At 47.1% G+C, this 21,853-nt stretch overlaps 1 protein-coding gene across 1 annotated transcript in view; it reads right to left on the bottom strand.

The window, feature by feature from the left end:
- The window catches only part of LOC147665125 (uncharacterized), a 180,832-nt gene extending 160,190 nt beyond the window's left edge, over window positions 1-20,642 (bottom strand). Inside the window, exon 1 of the mRNA XM_086949756.1 lies at window positions 20,238-20,642. Coding sequence (XP_086805882.1) covers window positions 20,238-20,580 — 343 coding nt within the window. The 5' untranslated portion in view covers window positions 20,581-20,642. The remainder of the gene's footprint in view (window positions 1-20,237) is intronic.
- Window positions 20,643-21,853: the final 1,211 nt, after the last annotated feature.

Here is a 21,853-nt window from a genome sequence, read left to right as displayed (position 1 = left end):
TCAAACATTTTTCCAACTGTAGAACCTCTAATGTTATCTACTGTTTCTGCTGCCCATGTGGCCAACTTTATATTGGCGAAACCACACAAATGGTGAAACAGAGAATTCTACAACACCAGTCCCGTATTCGCTGTAAAGTCGAAAATGCCCCACTTGTGGAACATTATTCACAACTCAAACACTCAGAAAAAGAAATGACCTGGTGGGTCATAGAGTTGGTCAAACCAACGATCAGACAGAAAAGCGTTGACAGAATTTTGACTCTGAAAGAAAATCGATGGATTGAATTTGCAGACAGTATAAAACATGGAATGAACTCCTTCACTGAATGGCATACCCTTGCTTGTCTGAATTGATGCCACCTGCCATAGCCTGCCCTACTTCCAGATATCTTTCACTGTAGCCTCTAAATCCTGGCACAAAATCAACCCCCCCCCCCATTTAGAGATAAGTTAAGGAATATAGACTCTTTGATTTAGCTGCCCCAAATCATGTTCCAGCTTTGTCTCTCTAATTGTTTTGGTTGAAGATTGTGCGCGCACTGAAACGGCGACAGAACCTTTATGAAATTGTCCATGCTATAATTGCATTCACATTCAATGTGGCTCTTCAATAGTTGTTTTCAATCCCTTTATACAACATTAACAGTCACTGTAATCATACATTGATAGGTTAGTAGTGAATTTGTATAATATCAAATAGTCTTGCAACTGTCCAATTACAACATGACAAGCTTGGATTAGTGTGTTATGATTTTTATATAACAAGTTGTGAGTTTCACTCAAACACGATTTGTCTCAAGGTCCCTATGTCTAAGGACTTCTTTCTTTATTATCAATTAAGATACAATTGTTTCAGTTTGGCCGCCAGACTTGTTCTTTACTAGTGTGTCATGTGATATATATTTTTGAAAACTAAGCAGATTCTCACACAACTAATTGTATTGTTTACTTCAATATGACTGGTTTTAAGGTTCCCATGTCAAAGGACTTCTGTGATTTTAATTACGAAATAATTGCCTTCATATGTTTCAATATGGCTGCCAAAACTGTATCTAACTATGTCTGTTGCTTTCCACTAAGTCCGTCGCTTGTTTCTTCAAGCCGCAGTCTCTCGATAATTTATGCCTCAAATCCGCGTAAATTAATTTAAATAGCAGTATCCCCTCCTGGAAGCTATCAGCTGTGTTTAAAAATACGCTGTCACTGCCGACGTCGTCAACGACTGTTGCTTCGTATTCTCGACCTTACAAGTAAGTGTTCGCTTAGACTGTTTAAGTCACAGAGGCACTTTCGTTTGGTCCTCTATTTTCTAATTGGAATTCCACGTCCTTAGTAATTTTACTCAGCTCATTGATTTTGCTTAAACACTGTGTAACTGGTAAATCGATGGTACCAGCAACGCCCGACCGCACCTATCGGGCGTCTCTAAATGCACTATTTTTTTAAAAAAAACAATACAATTCCGAGGGCGTTCTACTCCACCTCATAAATGTTTAAGTCCTGCTATTGTCTTCATGTATGGACATAAATTGCTTCGTTTTCTAGACATCGACCCCAACAACCATTCGTCATTAATAGGCACACCCTTCAGGTTTACTTATTAGTTACCTGCTGTCACACATGCTGTATTTGTCCTCTGTATTTCCAGCAAGAGTCTGGTCGTCAATCAGCTGTGTTTGATACGATGTAACTGGGTCCTCTACAATTATTGTAACTCTGTGTCTGCACCAACCATTAATCGTAGGCCAGATAATTCTAATAAGAACGATCTTTCTTATCTATAGATCGTGATTCTCTACCAGCTAATATTGAAGTCATATCTACAGTTGATACCTAGACTTCTTCTGCTGTGTTTTTGAACTTCATGCACAAGGTAATTCTCACCACTAATATGGTTCACTGCTTTAAAATAGATCTTCACTTTGCAATATCGTGAACCTGCCATCCTTGTTTTTCAGCATTGTTGTTGCCTTGAAGCTTCTGATCTAATATCTGGCAGAGCCTTGTCGATTTATCTCAACTAGCATCACTGACCCTTTTGGGAAGTGTAAGTTACATAACCTTAATGTAAGGGAGTTTTTCCCCATTAATAATATTTTCAACAACGTGTGATTTACCAGCAATTGTTGATTTTACATTTAGTCGCCACACCGACTAAACAAGTTTTTTAATACGTTTCATGCATTTTATTATTAAACTCTCACAAAAATGCTTTTACTTTGTATCTTTTGAGAATGGATATGCGTATCATTTATGTTATGTGATATAACCAGGTTGTAATATTATGTAATTCTGTTACAGTTTTTCTTAGGGTCATCAATTATAATGCACAAAGCCCAAGTCCTGATGATGGTCTTACGAAACAATCTCCCAAAGACTGAAACGTCGACCACCGAGTCTAATCCTGCTCGATATTTATTAATCACCATTGATTTTCATTTACTTTTTTGATCTGAAATCATTGTGTCATTATTTGTTAGCAGTGTAGACTTATTTTGAGATGTATTATAGGAGTATATAGGACTCTCCTTTTATATCCCAAATGCATTTTTCTGTACCCTATCTGTATCGTTGATTAAATTTCCCTGTCGTAAAGAAAATAATAATCTTTTGACTCAAAAAACCTGGTTATTGTATTCTTTCATTTTGTTAGTGTGGTAACCTTATTGATTTGTATTAGAGAAATTATATTCAGCCACTAACTGATAGTAGTGTGGGTACCTAATTTATTGGAGTCCCTCTTCTGCTGAAACTAAGAATTCCAAACAAAACCCCTTGCTGGCCCATTTTTTGAACGTACTATTTGCCCAAGCCCGCAAGGGTATATTGGGTTGCTCACCCTCTTTTCAATAATGTGTCATGGGAGGCCTGTGTGCAGGGAGGCCTGTAGGCCTGTGTGCAGGGAGGCCTGTAGGCCTGTGTGGAAGGAGGCCTGTAGGCCTGTGTGGAAGGAGGCCTGTAGGCCTGTGTGCATGGAGGCTTGTGTGCCGGGAGGCCTGTAGCCCTGTGTCCAGGGAGGCCTGTGTGCAGGAAGGCCTGTAGCCCTGTGTCCAGGGAGGCCTGTGTGCAGGGAGGCCTGAAGGCCTGTGTGCAGGGAGGCCTGTAGCCATGTGTCAAGTGAAGCCTGTAGGCCTGTGTATAGGAAGGCCTGTAGCCATGTGTCAAGGGAGGCCTGTAGGCCTGTGTGCAGGGAGGCCTGTAGGCCTGTGTGCAGGGAGGCCTGTAGGCTTGTGTGGAGGAAGGCCTGTAGGCCTGTGTGCATGGAGGCTTGTGTGCCGGGAGGCCTGTAGCCCTGTGTCCAGTGAGGCCTGTGTGCACGGAGGCCTGATTGCAGGGACGTCTGTATGCAGAGGTCTGTATACATGTGTGCATGGAGGCTTACGGATCTCTGTGCATGGAAGCCTACAGATCGCTGTGCATGGAGGACTGTACACCTGTGTGCACCTAGGTAGGCAGGCCTGCGTGTATGGAGGCATGTATGTCTGTGTGCAGGGAGGCTTATAGATCTCGGTGCATGGAGGCCTGTAGACCTGTGATCGCAGAAGCCGGCAGGCCTGTGTGCATGGAGGCCTGTGTGCAGGGAGGCCAGTAGGCCTGTGTGCAGGGAGGCCAGTAGGCCTGTTGCATTGCAAATGCTCATCTTTTGTGCGTATTAAACGGGGTCCTCGTGCCACATTCATGCCCACCTAGAAGGAGATGGTGCACGTGCATTTTGTACCTTCACCCACCTGCTGCCAGACCTGGGGCAGAGAGGAAACATTGGTGATTTGAAAAAGAATGCCAACGGTCCGTCACAAATGGTACTCTTGTCCTGAAACGATTTCAGTGAAAAACTGGGAGTGTTTGCTGTGTCAGGTGATCGTGACACTGTGATAAGATGCGAGGTGCAGGCTCGCGCCAATCAGAAATACATATGTAGCTTATCTTGTGAGGTTTAAAAAAACAGGCACCTGTGTGCCCTTTACTCGTCGCCACTACTATATCCTCGTGGTGGCACGGATTGCACCGGGGGCCCCTTAAACATTGACTCCATGGGGTGGGGTGGTCTCACCTCTCACGCCACCCGCATGCTCCTCCCGGGGGTGGGCTCCGACTGTCAAGACTTCAGGCACGATAGCTAGCATTAGGGCAGTTTAAGCGAAAACTCAGCGATCTCTAAAGAAAGCCTCTAAATATCCGCATTGGAGGAGACAGCACAGAGTGACTACCCTATTCATGCAGCACTGCTTTCAGAACCTTGGAGAGCGTGTACTTCAACATGGCCGAGGAAGCCCACAAACTATGCAGAGTGACAGTTCTAGTCTTCTTGGGCTCGCGAGCAGCTGTGGTAATGAAGCGCACGTTCGGTCAGGAAACTGCGCACTTCAACTGACTTCTTCACCGGAGACACAGCGCGGCTCTCGAGTGAAGTCCTTTTCCTGAAATTTCCTGTCAGCGCTTCTTGATTCTTGGCAGAGCAACATTCGCATGCGCAACGTGGGATTCTGGCAAGTGACTTTTGTGAGACTTTGTTGAATTAAGCATCATTTCGTGCCTCTTCATTTGAGTTCGAGTTTGTGACTCGGAAGATATAGAGTAGGGTTAGTTAGCAAATTAGAGTACAGCGTAGCAATTAGGGTTAGAATTTAGCTTACCAATAGTGAGGGTTAGGTTCATTCATAGATTACAGTACTCAAGACTTCCAGAAGAATTTATAACGAGGGACTAAATAAAACCCAGGTAACTCCCTTAAATTATCCAAAGGTTTATCAATTGAAATACAGAAAAGAACAGCGCACTAATTGTGTTATATGTGCAGGAGCTGTGACGAACATACAACAGCTACCTACAAGAGAGAAGCATAGTCCAGGTTTCCTTGGGGTAAGAGTGTTGGACAGGCCCCAGAAGGCAGCTCGCTCCCTCCCCGCATGACAGGACCCGGACACCGGCACTCCAGAAGCCACCCCCAGAAGTAACCCGTCCCACACGGGACACCTGGCCCGAACATCTCCGTAACACCGGCCTGGGCCTCCACCGACACCATCGCCCGGGCCCAGCCGCCATCTTGGACCATGCACCACGAGGCCGCGTGGCCTCAACTCGACCCTAACCCTGGGCCTGGTCAGGCCCCGACAGCCCGGCACCACCATCCACCCGGGAGGTGAGCGGACCACTTGGCAGGTCAATGGGAGAGAGGAGTTTCGATGGCTCTCCCCCGCCAGGTGTCGATCGCCCCCAGCTCCCCCGGGCGCTGGCTCCGCCCCCCTGCTGGGTGTCTGGACTCCCTCATCCCGGACCTCCCGACCTCCAAGTGCGAGGGTCCGGACATCAAAGGGCACCAGCCCTATAACTGGGGCAGCTCCAGAGCAGGAAGGCAGTTGTATCCTGGAGTCGAGAGACCCTGTGAAGAACTCATCCTTGACGGACTGTTGGCGCTGCCGCAGCCCTGCCTTGTGAACTGTCGTCCTGCCTGCTGGCGCTGCCGCAGCCTTCTGAAATCTTCATCCTCGTCGGGACCTGCTGGCGCTGCCGCGGACCGTTGTAACTACCACCTTCGTCGGGACCTGCGGGCGCTGCCGCGGACCGTTGCTACCTACGAACATCACGAGACCTGCTGGCGCTGCCGCGGCCCGTCCTCCTAGAACGCCGAGCTCGAGGATTGTGAGCTAACCATCTTTTTCATCGCATCTACCAGATTGGTAATAAGACTGTCCCGCTACCCCAGTCCCCATCCAAGAGACTAGAATCGAGGGGACCCCGGAATCCTGACCTCCTTGTACCATTCTACCGTACTTCAAGATTGCTTATAAAGAACGTTAAACCTTATATTTGTGTGGTGTCCATCTGTGGGGGGGGGGGGCGAAGTTACTTGTCTGTACGATCGCTGGAGACGGCTCTCCCCGGAGACCTCTCCCCTTGTCCTCGGCCGACCCTCCAGGTCCCGTCTAACAAAGAGACTTCGTATAATTAAAACTGTCAATACATATAATATGTGTTAGAGAGCTTGTGAATGCATTAAGTTGTTCTTTCCAGGGGTTGGCGTATCCAGTTAGAAGTCAATACCGGAGAAGCACAACCCACCAACCTGCGACTGTTTTCTCTCTTTCTCTTCCACTTGCCCTTTCCCTGCTGTTTTAGGGGTTACCACTAGTTTTCTACTGGTGACTCTTGAGGTGGTGGGGCATGGGGACCAACGTCGACTCCAGTGGATTCCAGAGCCTTCTGACACCGGCCCCCTCTTGCTGCTGGGTCTGTTTTGGGGTGCTCGGCAGCCAGCTGCACCCCAGCTCTGCTTCGGGGCTCACGGCCACCTCCACGTCCTCATCACGGGCCCCGCGGGAGGGGACCGGGGACCCCTGCTCCGGAGCAGCCGCAGCCATGCCCTGCAGGCTGCGGAAAAGCCCCCTCCGAGGCGCCCCCGCACACCCAGAGGACGGAGCCGCCTGGACCAGAGCCCAGGAGGGTCCATCCTCCTCCGGGCCAGCCCTGGCACTCCCCGGCGTCCCCTCTGCACACCCCTGTGCGCCCGCCGGCATCCTCCACAGCGCCTCGAAGAACCTGCACAGTCTTCGCACTGCGAGGTTCAAAACACTCGCCTCAAACTCCAAGGAGGAGTCAGGGTGGGCGAAACCACCTACGTTAGCCACCATTGGCCCAGCAGCTCAGAGGGGCGGGGCCAGGGCTGCAGCACCAATCACCCTCCAGGGCACCACCTGCGCCCCGCCCACCTGCAGCAGAAAAACCTGAGCTCGGCGTGAAAGTGAAAGCGTCTCTCCAACGGTGGCGTCGGGTTCAAGGGAGCATAGAGGGGGGCAGGTATTGAACCCCAATCCGAGCAGACATGTATTTATTCAATTTATGTCATGCATTTTTATATAGCGCAGACTTTACCCAGAGGTGTGTGTCAGAGCGCTTCAGAATACAACCAAGAACGCTATATGAGGAGATTTACAAGATATATACGTCATGTGATCAAGGCCTCGACAGGCCGAAACGCGTCATGGCAGAATGGTGAAGGGTTTGAAATAAATCTTCACGCACAAGAACTTGGGTTTGCCTCGTCTTTCCGTATTATTGGATGCTGGGACGACAACATACCGAATATATATATATATATATATATATATATATATATATATATATATATATATATATATTGTCCAACAAACGCCCTTGCGCTCAAGTGTGGCACTCGACATCGTCCCATCAGTGTTAGCCTCTTTGCAGCCTGCCAGCCTTGCGCCCAAGTTTTTCAATACATGCAGCTGACGCGTTTCGAGGCAATACGCCTCTTCTTCATGAGCTTGTGCATGGAGAAACAGAAAAAGACACCTGTATCATTATGGCTTCCTTTATTAGACCTGCCTTTAGTGGGCGTGGTTACCAGTTGCACGTCTTTGGCATGCTGGTAATCGTAGTCTGCCACAGGTGAGTTTATAGTTAAATCCTTTAGTAGGCTCCGCTTCTCCATGGGATTGAAAGCAGTGAAATACCTTTAGTAGGAAGGGGCTTCGTGCGGGCAGACTAATTTATGCACGGGATCGGTGTGCATAATCCGGAAAGAAACATCGTCCTCCGTAGCCTTTCCAGATAAGGAAATGGTGCTCCACTTGTTTCACGAGGCTCGGGCAGCCCCGCAATTGAATTGTCCAACAAACGCATTTGCGCTCAAGTGTGGCACTCGACATCGTCCCATCAGTGTTAGCCTCTTTGCAGCCTGCCAGCCTTGCGCCCAAGTTTTTCAATACATGCAGCTGACGCGTTTCGAGGCAATACGCCTCTTCTTCATGAGATTGTGCATGGAGAAACAGAAAAAGACACCTGTATCATTATATATATATATATATATATATATATATATATATATATATATATATATATATATATATATAGAGAGAGAGAGAGTTTTTTTTGCAGTGGTGGTCTGTGGGGCAATGCAGCATACATGCCAACATTGTAGAAGAGGAAACTGGAGGTCTACAATTTTATTTATTTACTTATGCGATTTTATATAGCGCAGACTTTACCCGAAGGTGTCACAGCGCTTCACAATAAGAACAGTATAGATACATGAGGAGGAAATTACAAGTGAACATCCCCCTTTTGAACCTTTCTCCATACTTAGGTTTTAATACATCTTCTGCATTTTAATATATCCCTCTGAACAGTCTGTCTTTTATTTCTATGAGCATGTGCTTCTAGAAATGCAGTAACTGTTGGCTTGAAGAATCTTCTTTTCCCACCTTAAGTATTCTTACACTTTTGCTGCTAGTCCTGAAACCAAAGTCTCTTAAGAAGGTTTTGGTGTCTTCGGAGATGAGTGAGAAACCACACAGTAGAGCTCTAGCCTGAATGAAGTCCCAGCCGGGCGTCTCTTTCGAATAATAGACCCTCCGATTTGGATTAATGCAATACTTACTAATAATAGATTCCTTGATGCGATCTCTACTTTCTTGTCCATTCTGCTTTACTGTGGTAGCAAAAAAAACATGCGTTAACTTAAAGTACTCAGTTATATCTAATGTAATGTATCGCAATATACTCCTTAGTTTATCGTATCACCCCACATGAAGGCCAGTCCATTTAAGATATCAAGGGTCTACAAACTTCCAAATTGCCCTCAAAACAGACCCTTCTCAATTTACTGTCAATATGTTGTTACATTAACCCATGTTAATCGGAGACATTTAGGTCCAAAATCCCGTATTTGTGAACATTTACTTTATTTTAACCCTTTGTTTTCTTATTGAAGGCCCATCAGCTCCCCACACAAAGCTACTGGGTGGGCACGTACAGACGGCCGCCACTCCACGCGAACTCAAAACAGGGCATGGGTAGCTTGAATCTAACCCCTGCGTCAGTGGCTCATGGCTTCCGGGTGATGCTCTCTAGGAGAGTCCATGCTTCGGTCCTATACTTCATTTCCAGTCTCTATCATGTGTTTCCATGTTTTCCTTGCCCCTTCATGGACGCAAGCGGAGCTTCTCCGTTCAGGCCACGGCGTAGAACTCGGGAAATATCGAGAGGTTTAGGTTGCGCTCAAAGGCAGCAGTAACCTCATGATCACAGATCCGTGAAAGAGTACACTGGGTAAATAAAGCACACATCGAAAAGGAGATTCTGCAAATGCTGGAGCCCGTGTCTTGGAATGGTGACCCTTAAAAGTTAGTTCACAATATCTATTACAATGCAAAGTGGGATCCATGCTCAATGCCTCTTGGCTGTGGAATGGCGCACGATGGGGTGAGGATAGCTCCCCAGACAGTGGAAGTGTATTGACTGCATTCCTGCGGCTGGAGGGCGGAGAACCAGGACTGTAGTGAGGATGATGTAGCAATTATTGAGCCTTGTTAGCCAGGCACTGCTACTTGGTTCTTCCCGAGCACTGTTAGTTGATGGATGGTAGGGGTGATGGGAGAGACTGTAGTTTCTGCTGTTCAAGGTGAGAACGTCTCCAGGGCTGCCCTTGGTCCTCCCTCATTGCTGATCAATTTTATATCAATAAAAAAGCATTTCATTTCATGTAGTTAAGCAAAAACCATTAAGATGATCGGACTTCACTCCATCCGGAATAAATGCTTGATGGAAATGCTCAAAATTCTATTAGGCAAGCTAGAATGAGTATCTTCTAAACAGGCCGAATTGAAAACAGCTAGAGATCCAAAGATACAAAGTACATTTGTTATAAAATTCTAGTGCCTACACGCAAGCCTTTCTGATGAGAACTATAAGGCAAGCTGGAGTGAGGATCTATTTAAAAATCACGTTTAAATCAGCTAGAGACTTAAAAGGACACAGAATACATTCTATGAAAACATAGCGCCTGGAAACAAGCTTTTCTGAAGAGAATTACTAATGCAGGTGTAACATTTTAAAGAGACCCAAAAATGCAAAAGACTGGGATCCTTAAAGAGGCACAATTGAAGTTAGTCAGAAAGTACAGAATACATGTCTATATCAATCCTGTGCCTGAAGGTGCCTAACTAGGGAGGCTAGCCATACCAGATCTAATCATTTAAAGAGCCCTTAAATGCAAGGAATTGGGTGTGGATGGAAAAATATCAAGCGTACTCAGATTAAAAAGGCAAAAAATAGTATCTAGCTTTGGGAGTTACCACCTGAGAGAGGCTTTGATGTCAACAAGTCAGATAAACGGCCGGCCGGAGAACCCACGCATGTGATGGTCACAGCAGAAGAGTTCTGGTTTCTAATTATAGTGATAGATCTGATATACCTGAAAATTGCAGAACTGACACTGTGCTGACGGTTGTATGCCATTACAACGCATGCTAATACATCGCATGCCATTACATCGCGGTTTTTACAACGCAAGTCGCTACAACGACTTGCGTTGGAGGGCGCTGGACTTAGGAGTAGTATAATTTACTATTCCAACTCCAGTCTACATCCAATAGGGAAGGTGTCGGATAGTAAATTATACTATTCCTTGTCCTAGAGCGCCATCCAGCGCAAGTAGTTGTAACGACTTGTGTTCTAAAAACCACGATGTAATGGCATCGCAATGTAACGACCGCGTTGTAAACTACGTTTCCCGTGCTGACGCCCTTACTGATGACGCAGGTGGCTTGACCGAATGTCCTTTAGAACACGGAAATGGTCAGGTGGCTCAACGGTTGGTTGCCCATGCTCGACCGTAGAACATAAACAAAGAACATCTTGTCACGTACATATCTCTAAAAATATATGTGAGAGCGGTGCTATTATTGCAAGATGTTGTGGCTTTTATTCCGTGCAAGCTATCTTTCAAAAACAATATTTCAGCAAGAGTCCAAGATGTGCTAACTTGTAACGGCTGGGTCTGTGTATGTGTGTGTGGGCGTTGGTCTTGAAGCTGTGGAAAATTACTGTACTCTGTGATGGCCCAATTTACCTCGTTGTTTTCAGTGCAACAGAAATGCATGTTTTTGAAATCATCAGGCCTAGTGGAGCTTAACCCCTTCGATGCTGATGACGAGCTCAGCTCGTCATCAGCCACGGTGGTCGTGTGCTGATGACGAGCTCAGCTCGTCATGTAACGCAGCTTTTGGAAAAAAGCCGCGTAGCGCAAAAATAACCCCTGCACGCATGTGGTTAATATGAAAGACTGATATCATAAGATGGTGGCCTTTGGCTTAGGCCTATGTATATTGGGTTCATGGAATCTGTAGGCTTCTATTTACTGATAGTATATGGTGAGCATCGGTCATTTTAGCATATTTTCTGATTTTGTCAAGCAGGGCCCACATCAGACCTTCATCCTACTAAGGTCGATAAAAATGCCCTTTCTGGTGATCAAATGGTAGAATGTGACCCTCCATCAAGACATATACAAGAGCAGACTTAACAGCTACTCGGCACAATAGACCTTGCTATTGAACGCTCAGCCCCCCATGGCAGTAGTTGCCTTGGATGCTGCCAAGGGGTTCGATCGAGTGTGTTGGGTGTTTCTCTGGGAGGCTATTAGAGTGATGGGATTCCCACCTAATTTTCTAAATACACTTAAGGCAACGTATGAAGGGGCATCGGCTAGGATTTTTTGTAATGGCACCTAGCTTTAGTATATTAAGAGGGACACGGAAAGGTTGTCCTCTCTCTCCTTTATTATTTGATATATAGAGCCTTTGGCTCAACAGTTAAGGCTGGACGCCTCCGTACTCCCTTTCAGTTCCTCGCCTTATAGTAGTAAAGTTGGCAATTATGCGGACGATCTTTTAATATGTACAGCTGATCCTTTCATATCCATCCCGAGGGTGGAACATCTATTAGTGGAATTTGGCTCTCTCTTTTGTTACTCAGTAAACGCCTCTAAAACTGAGGTAATGTGCTGAAATATTTTGGACTGGGATGGGAAAGTAAGCTCTAATTTTAAATATCTAGGAATCACAATTGTGGACGAGATAGATAAAATCCCGCAGCTTAATCTGCAAAGGGTGGCTAGAGAAATAGACTGCCTATCAGCCAGATGGAAAAACCTTCAGTTGAATTTCTTTGGGCATGTTAATCTAATAAAAATGGTTATCCTTCCCAAACTGACTTACCTTTTTAACACTATTCCTCTTGGGTTTCCTAAACTAGGCATTGACAGAATTCAAGGGAAGGTTGTGAGCTTTATATAGGCCCATGGTGGTGCTAAATTGGCTGAAAAAAGACTTCGACGTAGGGTCAATAAAGGTGGATTGGCCCTGCCCGATTTTTACTGGTATTGCACAGCTTTCCAATTTAAAAACATCCAGATGCTGCTGGTAAAGACAGCTGACTGTACTTGGGGCATAATCTTGGTGGAGATGGTGAAACAGTGGAGTGTGGAGGGATTCCTGTATATGTTTGGGGCCCCTAGGTTCTTCCAAAAAAGGTTGGACTAAAAGCATTAAGATTTGCTTTTTTCTATGGTATAAGGTTAGGAGGAGGTGGGACATTGGTTACTACTCAGACTTGGCTCTAGTTTGGGATTACCTCAGTATGCTTAAAAGACTGTTCAAGTCTACCATTAAGGAGGGCGAGTGTTACAATATGATTGACCTGATCACATCGGAGGGAGTGTATCCATGGTAAGTATTAAAAGCAAGACGAGAAATGATCTCTCTAGATTCAAGTTTAAATTGTCCTCTTGGTTTGCGGCCTCAAAAAAAGAAATTGGAGGAGAATGGTAACCGGAGCTCTCTCTCCAAGACATAAGACCTAAAAATAAGGAGGTTACACAGTGGTATGAGAGGTTTCTGGTAGCTGAAGAAAAGAAGCTAGCAGTTCATTACTCAGTCTGCAGTGGACCTTCCATGAGGGAGACATCAAAATGGTCGGGGGAAACTCCCTGAGGCTCCTGTATTCAACTGTCAAACTAGCCAACTTGAAGAGGAACCATTTTTTTTCCATCAATCATTTGTACTGGACCTCATTTAAAATCTCAAAGTTTGCTCCCCATCCTCCCTCCAGTGTGTACGGTGTGGTTGGTTAGGAGCTGAGGATGTCCATATCTTTGAGTGCCCCAGGTTGAGCAATTACTGGGGAGGAATAGAACTTGCTTTAAAAGGTATCTTTGGTGGAGTGATTGATATGAATGCAATGGTTGTTCTCGAAGGAGATGAGAAAATCAGCAAGATGCTGAGGCGTCACACAGAGGGTTGCTCTTTTATTTTATTCGAATTGCTGAAGAGAAATATGTATGAAATTGAGGGACCCTTTAATCCCGAAAGTAGAAGACGGCGTTAAAGTGGCCGTTAAAGTTTGGCGGCTCGATCAGGGCATGGAGAGGAGTCTTACCCCAGATATATGGACTGATTTTTAGGGCTCGCCTGTTGTGCGCAGCACAGCTGGCAAGCTCTATAGGGGCTTATCCAGTCTTTATCCACACCACCACTGGCTGGCGATTCCTTGCAGTGCATGAAGCGCGTGCACAATGCCACCAGCCGCCTGCCTGCCTGCCTCGCATTCCCACATCAAAGGCAGCCCTCCCAGCGCATTTGTCACCCCCTAATTATTCACGGCCTGCCGGCCGTACTTTCACTTTAGTCTCCTTTTAACTTGTTTTTTAAAGGTGGAGGGTAGGGGTGACTGTACTCCTCAGCAGGATGCTTCCAATGGGAGCAGACCTTTTCCGGAGCAAACAGCCCGGTACTCGGATATTATGAGTGCCAGAACTTCATTATTTCTATTTCAAACACGGGTTTTGAAAGGCAGCAATCTTAGCATGGCCTTTACTCTCTAGAGCAATTTGATGATGCTAGGGTCTCCATGGGCCACTCTGCAGATGCCCAGGGTACACCGAGTCAGCTGCGTTTTAGAGCCAACTTGCTTAAAATGAAAAAGATCAAACTTGAAGCCTTTTTATGCAAAGTGAATTAGTAATATATATATTACGTCTGGATCAAAAAAACGAAAGCACATGGCATCAGCTGCTAAGTGACATGCAGATTTCCCCTCTTCGAAATCGCCTATGGGGAGGCAACTCCCGTTCTACCCTCTCTGTAACTCACCCCCAAACCCCGTACCTCACACAATTACAGGTCTTCCCGGGGTGGTGGTTGATACCCTCTAGCGCCCTTTTATGAAAATCACACAACAATGCTACCCTCGACGCCTTACCACCCCATCCCAATGTCCAGAAGCCGCAGATCCCTCTGTCTTATGTGCAGAGACACCACCAAATCAAAGCAACTAGACAGTATCAGCTAATCGGTCTGCGACTCATCCGAGACATATTTTGCAGCCCCCTAATGAGAGCACCATAATGTGATTCTAGTCTTTATTGCCCTTTGCCCATACAAGTTCCCAGTTGCTCACATTCTGAGGCAGACTCCTTCCGTGCGCGGCCATCCTTCGCCAAAGGTAACTTCAGCCTCTCCCTGGGGGTGATCTGCTCTCTCAAAATATAATTAAAGTTCATTGAACTTGACCAGGTAGACGCTTTCGCACCCACCACTGTCAACAAAATGCGTCTGTCTTCTATTTCTGCAAATCGCAATGCCGAGAGCATTTCCCAGCCGGCCGACTTACTGCTTCCTTCCTTTCCATTTCTTTTCGCGGTTTCTTTCATTCGCCCATCTCTCACTTTTTAATTAGTGCTCTGTTTTCTTCATTATTTTTCTTTATTTTAATATTTCCCTTTAAATTACCTTTCTTCTCTCTGATCCTCATTGTAACCTCTATTCGCTCTGTGTGTCGTCCCTTTCGCAGGCATCCCACCCCCTCCCTCTCCAGCGCCTGCCTTCTCTCTGCCCACGCATCACTCTCTCACCTTCCATTATTCTCCAGCTGCCTCAGTCTGCCTCGTCTTCCTCATCCTCCCTATGACAGTCCTTCTCTCACTTCAGGGCTTACTTCTTCTTTCCCTGTACTCCACAGTTTCCTTCTCTCAATGCGTAATTCTTTTTCTTCCTTCTTTTTTCCCTTTAAATTACCTTTCTTACGACTCTGAAACAACGCACAAGGAACAGTCGCACGGGCAATTGTTTAACTCACAATCACCACAAGAAGCCTTCCATCCGTTTCTAAAAAACACGAAAGACCCAAAACTGTAGCAAATGCAGACATACCGAATTTGTGTACTAAACTCACCAACAAACATTGACATGCGTATAAAACAATACAAGACAACACTGAAGGATTAAAGAAGAAAGTTAATCCACCCGAAAACTAACTGACAATCAGAAACATTATAACTAAACGTGCGACACTGGTTATAGCAGTGTATATTGAACTAAATGCAGAAAAACAGCCTACACTTTAACTGTAATAATACTAAGAAAATAGAGACTAATTTATTTTATATGTGCACATAAACCCAGCTGCTCATTTTATCGACCGCAGAAACATGAGAGGCTGCGTCGGCCCTAAGGGTCTCCAGCGTGTTAACTGCATATCACAGGTAGATCGGTCGTCAGCGCTTTAACCCTCTGAGCTAGCTTTATTAATCCAGCTATCAGCAAACAACAAATTGCACATTCATGAACTGTACATATATTGTGGGAGTAACCCAACATCATTTCTTGGCCTTTCATCATGTATAATTTACGTGTAATCTGGGGTCATTTGAGCACGAACACTAGTACAGATGAGTGGAAATAAATAAAAAAGCCCTCTGCTTGCATGCTACTTTCGTGGCTCCTTTGATGTGCGTCCATTTGCCACCAGCCACTTAGCCACTTAGCCACTTTGTGTGCAGGCGCCGCCTCTGCTGGCGCGCGCCGCCTCTGCTGCCAGGCTTCAGCACACCAGGCTGCACACCCCTCACCCCCCAGTCACTTCATCCGCGCCCACTTCACACGCGCTCTGCAGGTCATCAACAGGACCATCTGCTCCACTCCCAGCACTGCATGACCATCTTCAAAGCAAGCTTGTAACACGAGCTGCCCTCAGACGTTCCAAGACACACACTTTTAATGCTTCTGAGGTCGATAACATGAGCCCAGTTGCATTGACACACACTGCCCTCACACACACAAGTTACTGTCACACACACACAATGCTCTCAGACACACAGGCTGCTCACACACACAGGCACTGTTCACACACAAGCACTGTTCACACACAGGCACTGTTCACACACACACAGACACAGACACTGCTCACACACACAGATGCAGCTCACACACACAGGCACTTCACACACACACACCGGCACTTCATACACACACCGGCACTGCGCACACAACAAACCGGCACTGCGCGCACACACCGGCACTGCGCGCACACACACAGCCAAGGGTGCCAGGTAAAATGTATAAATAGGGATGGTTTTAAAAGAAATTTGCACTTGTTGTGCCTTTCTGCCCTCTACATCACTACATCATCACTCAGCGCCACCACACTATCACTCAGCGCCACCACATTATCACTCAGCACCACCACATTATCACTCAGCACCACCACATTATCACTCAGCACCACCACATTATCACTCAGCACCACCACAGCACCACTCAGCACCACCACATTATCACTCAGCACCACCACATTATCACTCAGCACCACCACAGCACCACTACATTATCACTCAGCACCACCACAGCACCACCACTCAGCACCACCACTCAGCACCACCACTCAGCACCACCACTCAGCACCACCACTCAGCACCACCACATTATCACTTAGCACCACCACAGCACCACACAGCACCACTCAGCACCACCACTCAGCACCACCACTCAGCACCACCACTCAGCACCACCACTCAGCACCACCACATTATCACTTAGCACCACTCAGCACCACCACAGCACCACTCAGCACCTCAGCAGCACCACTCAGCAGCACCACTCAGCAGCACCACTCAGCACCACCACTCAGCACCACCACTCAGCACCACCACTCAGCACCACCACTCAGCACCACCACTCAGCACCACCACTCAGCACCACCACTCAGCACCACCACTCAGCACCACCGCAGCATCACTCAGCACCACCGCAGCATCACTCAGCACCACCGCAGCATCACTCAGCACCACCACTCAGCACCACCACTCAGCACCACCGCAGCATCACTCAGCACCACCGCAGCATCACTCAGCACCACCGCAGCATCACTCAGCACCACCGCAGCATCACTCAGCACCACCGCAGCATCACTCAGCACCACCACAGCATCACTCAACACAGCGCAACCAGCACCACTACATTATCACTCAGCACCACCACTCAGCACCACCACTCAGCACCACCACTCAGCACCACCACTCAGCACCACCACTCAGCACCACCACTCAGCACCACCACTCAGCACCACCACTCAGCACCACCACTCAGCACCACCACTCAGCACCACCACAGCACCACCACTCAGCACCACCACATTATCACTTAGCACCACTCAGCACCACCACAGCACCACTCAGCACCACTCAGCAGCACCACTCAGCAGCACCACTCAGCAGCACCACTCAGCACCACCGCAGCATCACTCAGCACCACCGCAGCATCACTCAGCACCACCGCAGCATCACTCAGCACCACCACAGCACCACTCAGCACCACCACTCAGCACCACCACTCAGCACCACCGCAGCATCACTCAGCACCACCGCAGCATCACTCAGCACCACCGCAGCATCACTCAGCACCACCGCAGCATCACTCAGCACCACCGCAGCATCACTCAGCACCACCACAGCATCACTCAGCATCACTCAACACCACCACAGCACCACTCAGCACCACCACAGCATCACTCAGCGCAACCCCAGGTTATAGGTGTGCCATTTGCGAAAGTTATAACTATTGGCATTGTAAAGGACAAACCTATTAATTTACCTATTTTCAAAACCAACACATAAATAAAAAAATTGTCATTTACAAGACCAATAGCTCAAACTTTCCTAATGCGAGACCTATTGCATTGCAAATGCTTGTTCAATTTGGTGCAGTTCATTGGGAATCGATTATTCGTTCCAATGATTACACCAAGGAACCAACAAAGGTGAAGGTCCTGTTTGGTAATTGGACATGGGCGAATGCAGCAACTTCAGGGCAGATAGTCTGACAGTGCGGTTTATAGAGTTTTGCAGTGCAGACGGCTTCTGGTGTTGAGGACATTTTTTGGGGGGTTTTTTAAACAGAAATTACAGCACATTTTTAAAATAAGGAAACCTGATTAACATTACATTAAGCAGTATTTACATAAAATTGACACAATACAGTGGATTTTCTCAGATGAAGTTGATCCGAGGGCTGCGGGTGAGTGTACAAGTTATTTTAAATCTTGAAAACAGTATTTTTGAAAGCAAAAATACAATTTCAAAACGTTATTTCATATATTCCATGCTTCCTCTAAAGCTGATAATTGACAAACATAAAAAGACATTAAATATATTTGTGGCACGTCAGGGTGGGGAATCTATGTCCCAGATTTAGACCTATTAGGAGGCCAGTGTACCTGTTAGTCCCCATTTGTTCTCTCAGGAGTATGTGTTTAGTTTTAGGGAGCACAACAGTGCAGTGCACTGCTCCTTGCGGGAGGGGAGGGGGGGGGGGGGGGGGGGCGTGCAGTGTATAAATCTGACGTCACATTGATACATCTGGTTTTCAGGCTCGAGGTTACTAGGGCATAAAAAACTGAGCCCCCTCTGGCCTTCAGTGTCCAGTGAAATACCGATGACGATATTAAAACTATCACTTATGGTAAAAATTGTAAGCGCCAGAAAAACATTTAGCGGCTTGATCCCAGACGTGGATAGGACATTCTGGCTTTCTCTGGTGAGCCTTCTTCCAAGGGTCCAGTGTAGCCTACTTGTAAAGTGGGATTGATTCGTTCTGGATGGAACTGGGCACTGCTATTATTGTGTGCCATGTCACATTGCATCCAAACCTTATTTATTTATTTTATTTGTATTTATTAACCTACTCTCACTTCTCGGAGGGAACCTGGAGTGCTTGCCTGGAGGCCTGTATGCATGGAGGCCTGTAGGCCCGTGTTCACAGGGGCACACAATTGATGGACCGAATGCAGAACAAATCAAAACGTTCATCCCCAGTCAAGAGATCTGGTTTAAATCCATCATTCTTTAGCCCACTCCGCCACCCCAGTTTAGACCTGGCCATATGCAAATCAGTCTTGACCCTGTGCCCCATGGGAACAGTCCAGCCCGAACTGCCAAGCCATGTCCTCTCTGGACCTGAAACAAGCATCCTAGCTCCGGTTTCGTGGTTTCACCCTTCTTCAGCCCTGTGTGCATGGAGGCCTGGAGCCCCGTGTCCAGGGAGGCATGTGTGCATGGAGGCCTGAAGGACATGTGTAGGGAGGCCTGTATACCTGTGGGCATGGTGGCCTGAATGCCTAAGTGTAGGGAGGTCTGTATATCTGTGTGCATGGAGGCATATAGATCTCTGTGTATTGAGGTTTATACATTTCTGTGCATGGGGTACTGTACGTCTGTCTGTGTGCAAGGATGCCTCTGTGCAGGGAGACCTGCAGACCTGTGTGCACGGAGGCCTGAAGGCTTGTGTGGAGGGAGGCCTGCGTGCATGGAGTCCTAAAGCCCTGTAGGCCTCTGTGCATGGAGGCCTGAAGCCCTGTGTCCAAGGAGGGCTGTGTACATGAAGGCCTGTGTGCAGAGAGGTCTGTATACCTGTGTGCATGGAGGCTTGTGGATCTGTGTGCATTGAGGCTTACAGATCTCTGTGCATGGAGGACTGTACACCTGTGTGCATGAAGGCAGATAGGCCTGTGTGTATGGAGGCCTGTACGTCTGTGTGATGGGAGGATTTTAGATCTCGGTGCTTGGAAGCCTGTAGACCTGTGATCGCAGAGGCCGGTAGGTCTGCGTGTATGGAGACCTGTTGCATTGCAAATGCTTGTCTTTGGTGGGTATTAAATGGGGTCCTCCTTTGCCACATTCATGGCCGCCTCGAAGAAGATGGTGAACGTGCATTTTTTACCAACACCCACCTGCTGCTAGACCTGGGGCAGAGAGGAAGCATTGGTGATTTGAAAAACAATGCCAACGGCCCGTCACAAATGGTACTCTTGTTCTGAAACGAGTTTAGTGGAAAACTGGGAGTGTTTGCTGTGTCAAGTGATCATAGTACTGTGATAAGATGCGAGGTGCAGGCTGCTGTTGATTAAACACTGACCTGCAGATGCGCCAATCAAAAATAGATAGCTTTCTTGTGAGGTTTAAACAAATGCAGGTACCTCTGCCAATGGGACGCCGCGTGACGTCAGAGCTGTATGCCATGTGCTCGTCGCCACTGTTATATCCTCGTGGTGGCACGGATTGCACCGGGGTCCCTTAAAAATTGACTCCATGGGGTGGGTGCTCACCTCTCACGCCGACCTCGTGCTCCTCCCGGGGGTGCTGCTGGGTCTGTTTTGGGGTGCTCGGCAGCCGGCTGCACCCCAGCTCTGCTTCGGGGCTCGCAGTCACCTCCACGTCCTTACCACTGCACGGGGGGCCCTGACACGGAGCAGCCCCGCCCGTCCCCTGGAGGCTGCGGAAGAGCCCCCTCCGAGGCGCCCCCGCACCTCCAGAGGATGGAGCCTGGAGCAGAGCCCGGGAGAGTCCATCCTCCCCCGTGCCGGGGACAGAGGGGTCCCCGCAGCTCCGGGGCCTGGTCCTGGCACTCCCCGGGGCCCCCTCTGCGTGCCCCTGAGCTCCCGACTGCATCTTCCACAGCGCCTCGAAGCCTCTGGCCCGGCTTCGCTCTGCGAAGTTCACGAACACGCGCCTCTCAGAATCTCAAACTCAGAGGAGGAGGAGGAGTCAGGGTGGGCGCCACCACCTACGTTAGCCACCATTGGTCGAGCAGCTCTGAGAGAGGCGGGGCCGGGGCTGCAGCACCAATCACCCATCCCCTGCAGCACCGCGCCCCGTCCAGCTGCCAGTGGTTTAGCAGCAGAAGCCCAGCCCTGAGCGGGGGTGAAAGTGAAAGTGTCTGTCTTTTCCAACTGTTTATTTATTTATTTATGCAAATTTTATATAGCGCGGACTTTACCCGAAGGTGTCAGAGCGCTTCACATAAGGACCAATAATGAAATACAGGAACAAAATACAAATGCTTACAATAAGTTACATGGATCAAAAGTGACACTAGTGAGCAACCAAAATACATGAGGTAGCAGTCGGTGCATTACATGAGAAAAAAAGTGAATGGGTGCAGGTTACAAAGATGTACAAAAAACAAGCCGAAGAATAATACTGCAATAAAAGGCAGACACTCCATCACAAGAACAAACGTTACGTAGGCAATGGAGGCACTTGTGCAAGTATCTAAAACAAACAAAATGTGTGAGGTAGCGAACAGTGTGTTATAAAACAAAAGTGACGTGTGCAAGTTCCAAAAGGGTACCATACACAGGTGTTAGGACTGTGACATCGGGTTCAAGGAAGTAGTTTGAAACGTGCTAGAGCGGAGTATTTACACGAATAACAATTTAAATACCACTATTTTGTTTTATTTGTTTTATAGCGCTAGTCATCTCAAGGCAGGGTGTCAGAGTGCTTTACATCACACATTATACACATTATACATTGACAATAAATCATGTGGGTGAATAAATGTGTAGGATGTGTTACATTAGACAGTGAGGGTCACAAGGTCCTTCATAGCAAACTGTGCTATAATAAAAGGATTGCAGTTTATTAACTGCAAGTGATAAAAGGATCCCTGTTAAAAACAGTAACCCATCCTCCCATCTACATAAATCTATCTAAACCTATAACAACCAAGTGTGCATTGCCTATTTAAATAAATGTGAAAAAATACTAGCTGCAGAGTCTTTTTTGCTCGCAAGAAAATAAAATGTGGATAATACAGATAAAATGATCAAAAACGAAATATGGATAAATAGACGGTAATGTTGAAAAAAATAATTACATATAACCGGAGCCCAAATAACAATATATACAACAAATGAGATTTTGCGTCTGTAGTGGGCCA

The sequence above is a fragment of the Lissotriton vulgaris genome, unplaced genomic scaffold (genome assembly GCF_964263255.1).
Source record: "Lissotriton vulgaris unplaced genomic scaffold, aLisVul1.2 SCAFFOLD_668, whole genome shotgun sequence".
Lineage (NCBI taxonomy): Eukaryota > Metazoa > Chordata > Amphibia > Caudata > Salamandridae > Lissotriton > Lissotriton vulgaris.
The sequence above is the reverse complement of the archived record's forward strand: the minus strand, read 5'-3'. Positions and strand labels throughout refer to the sequence as shown.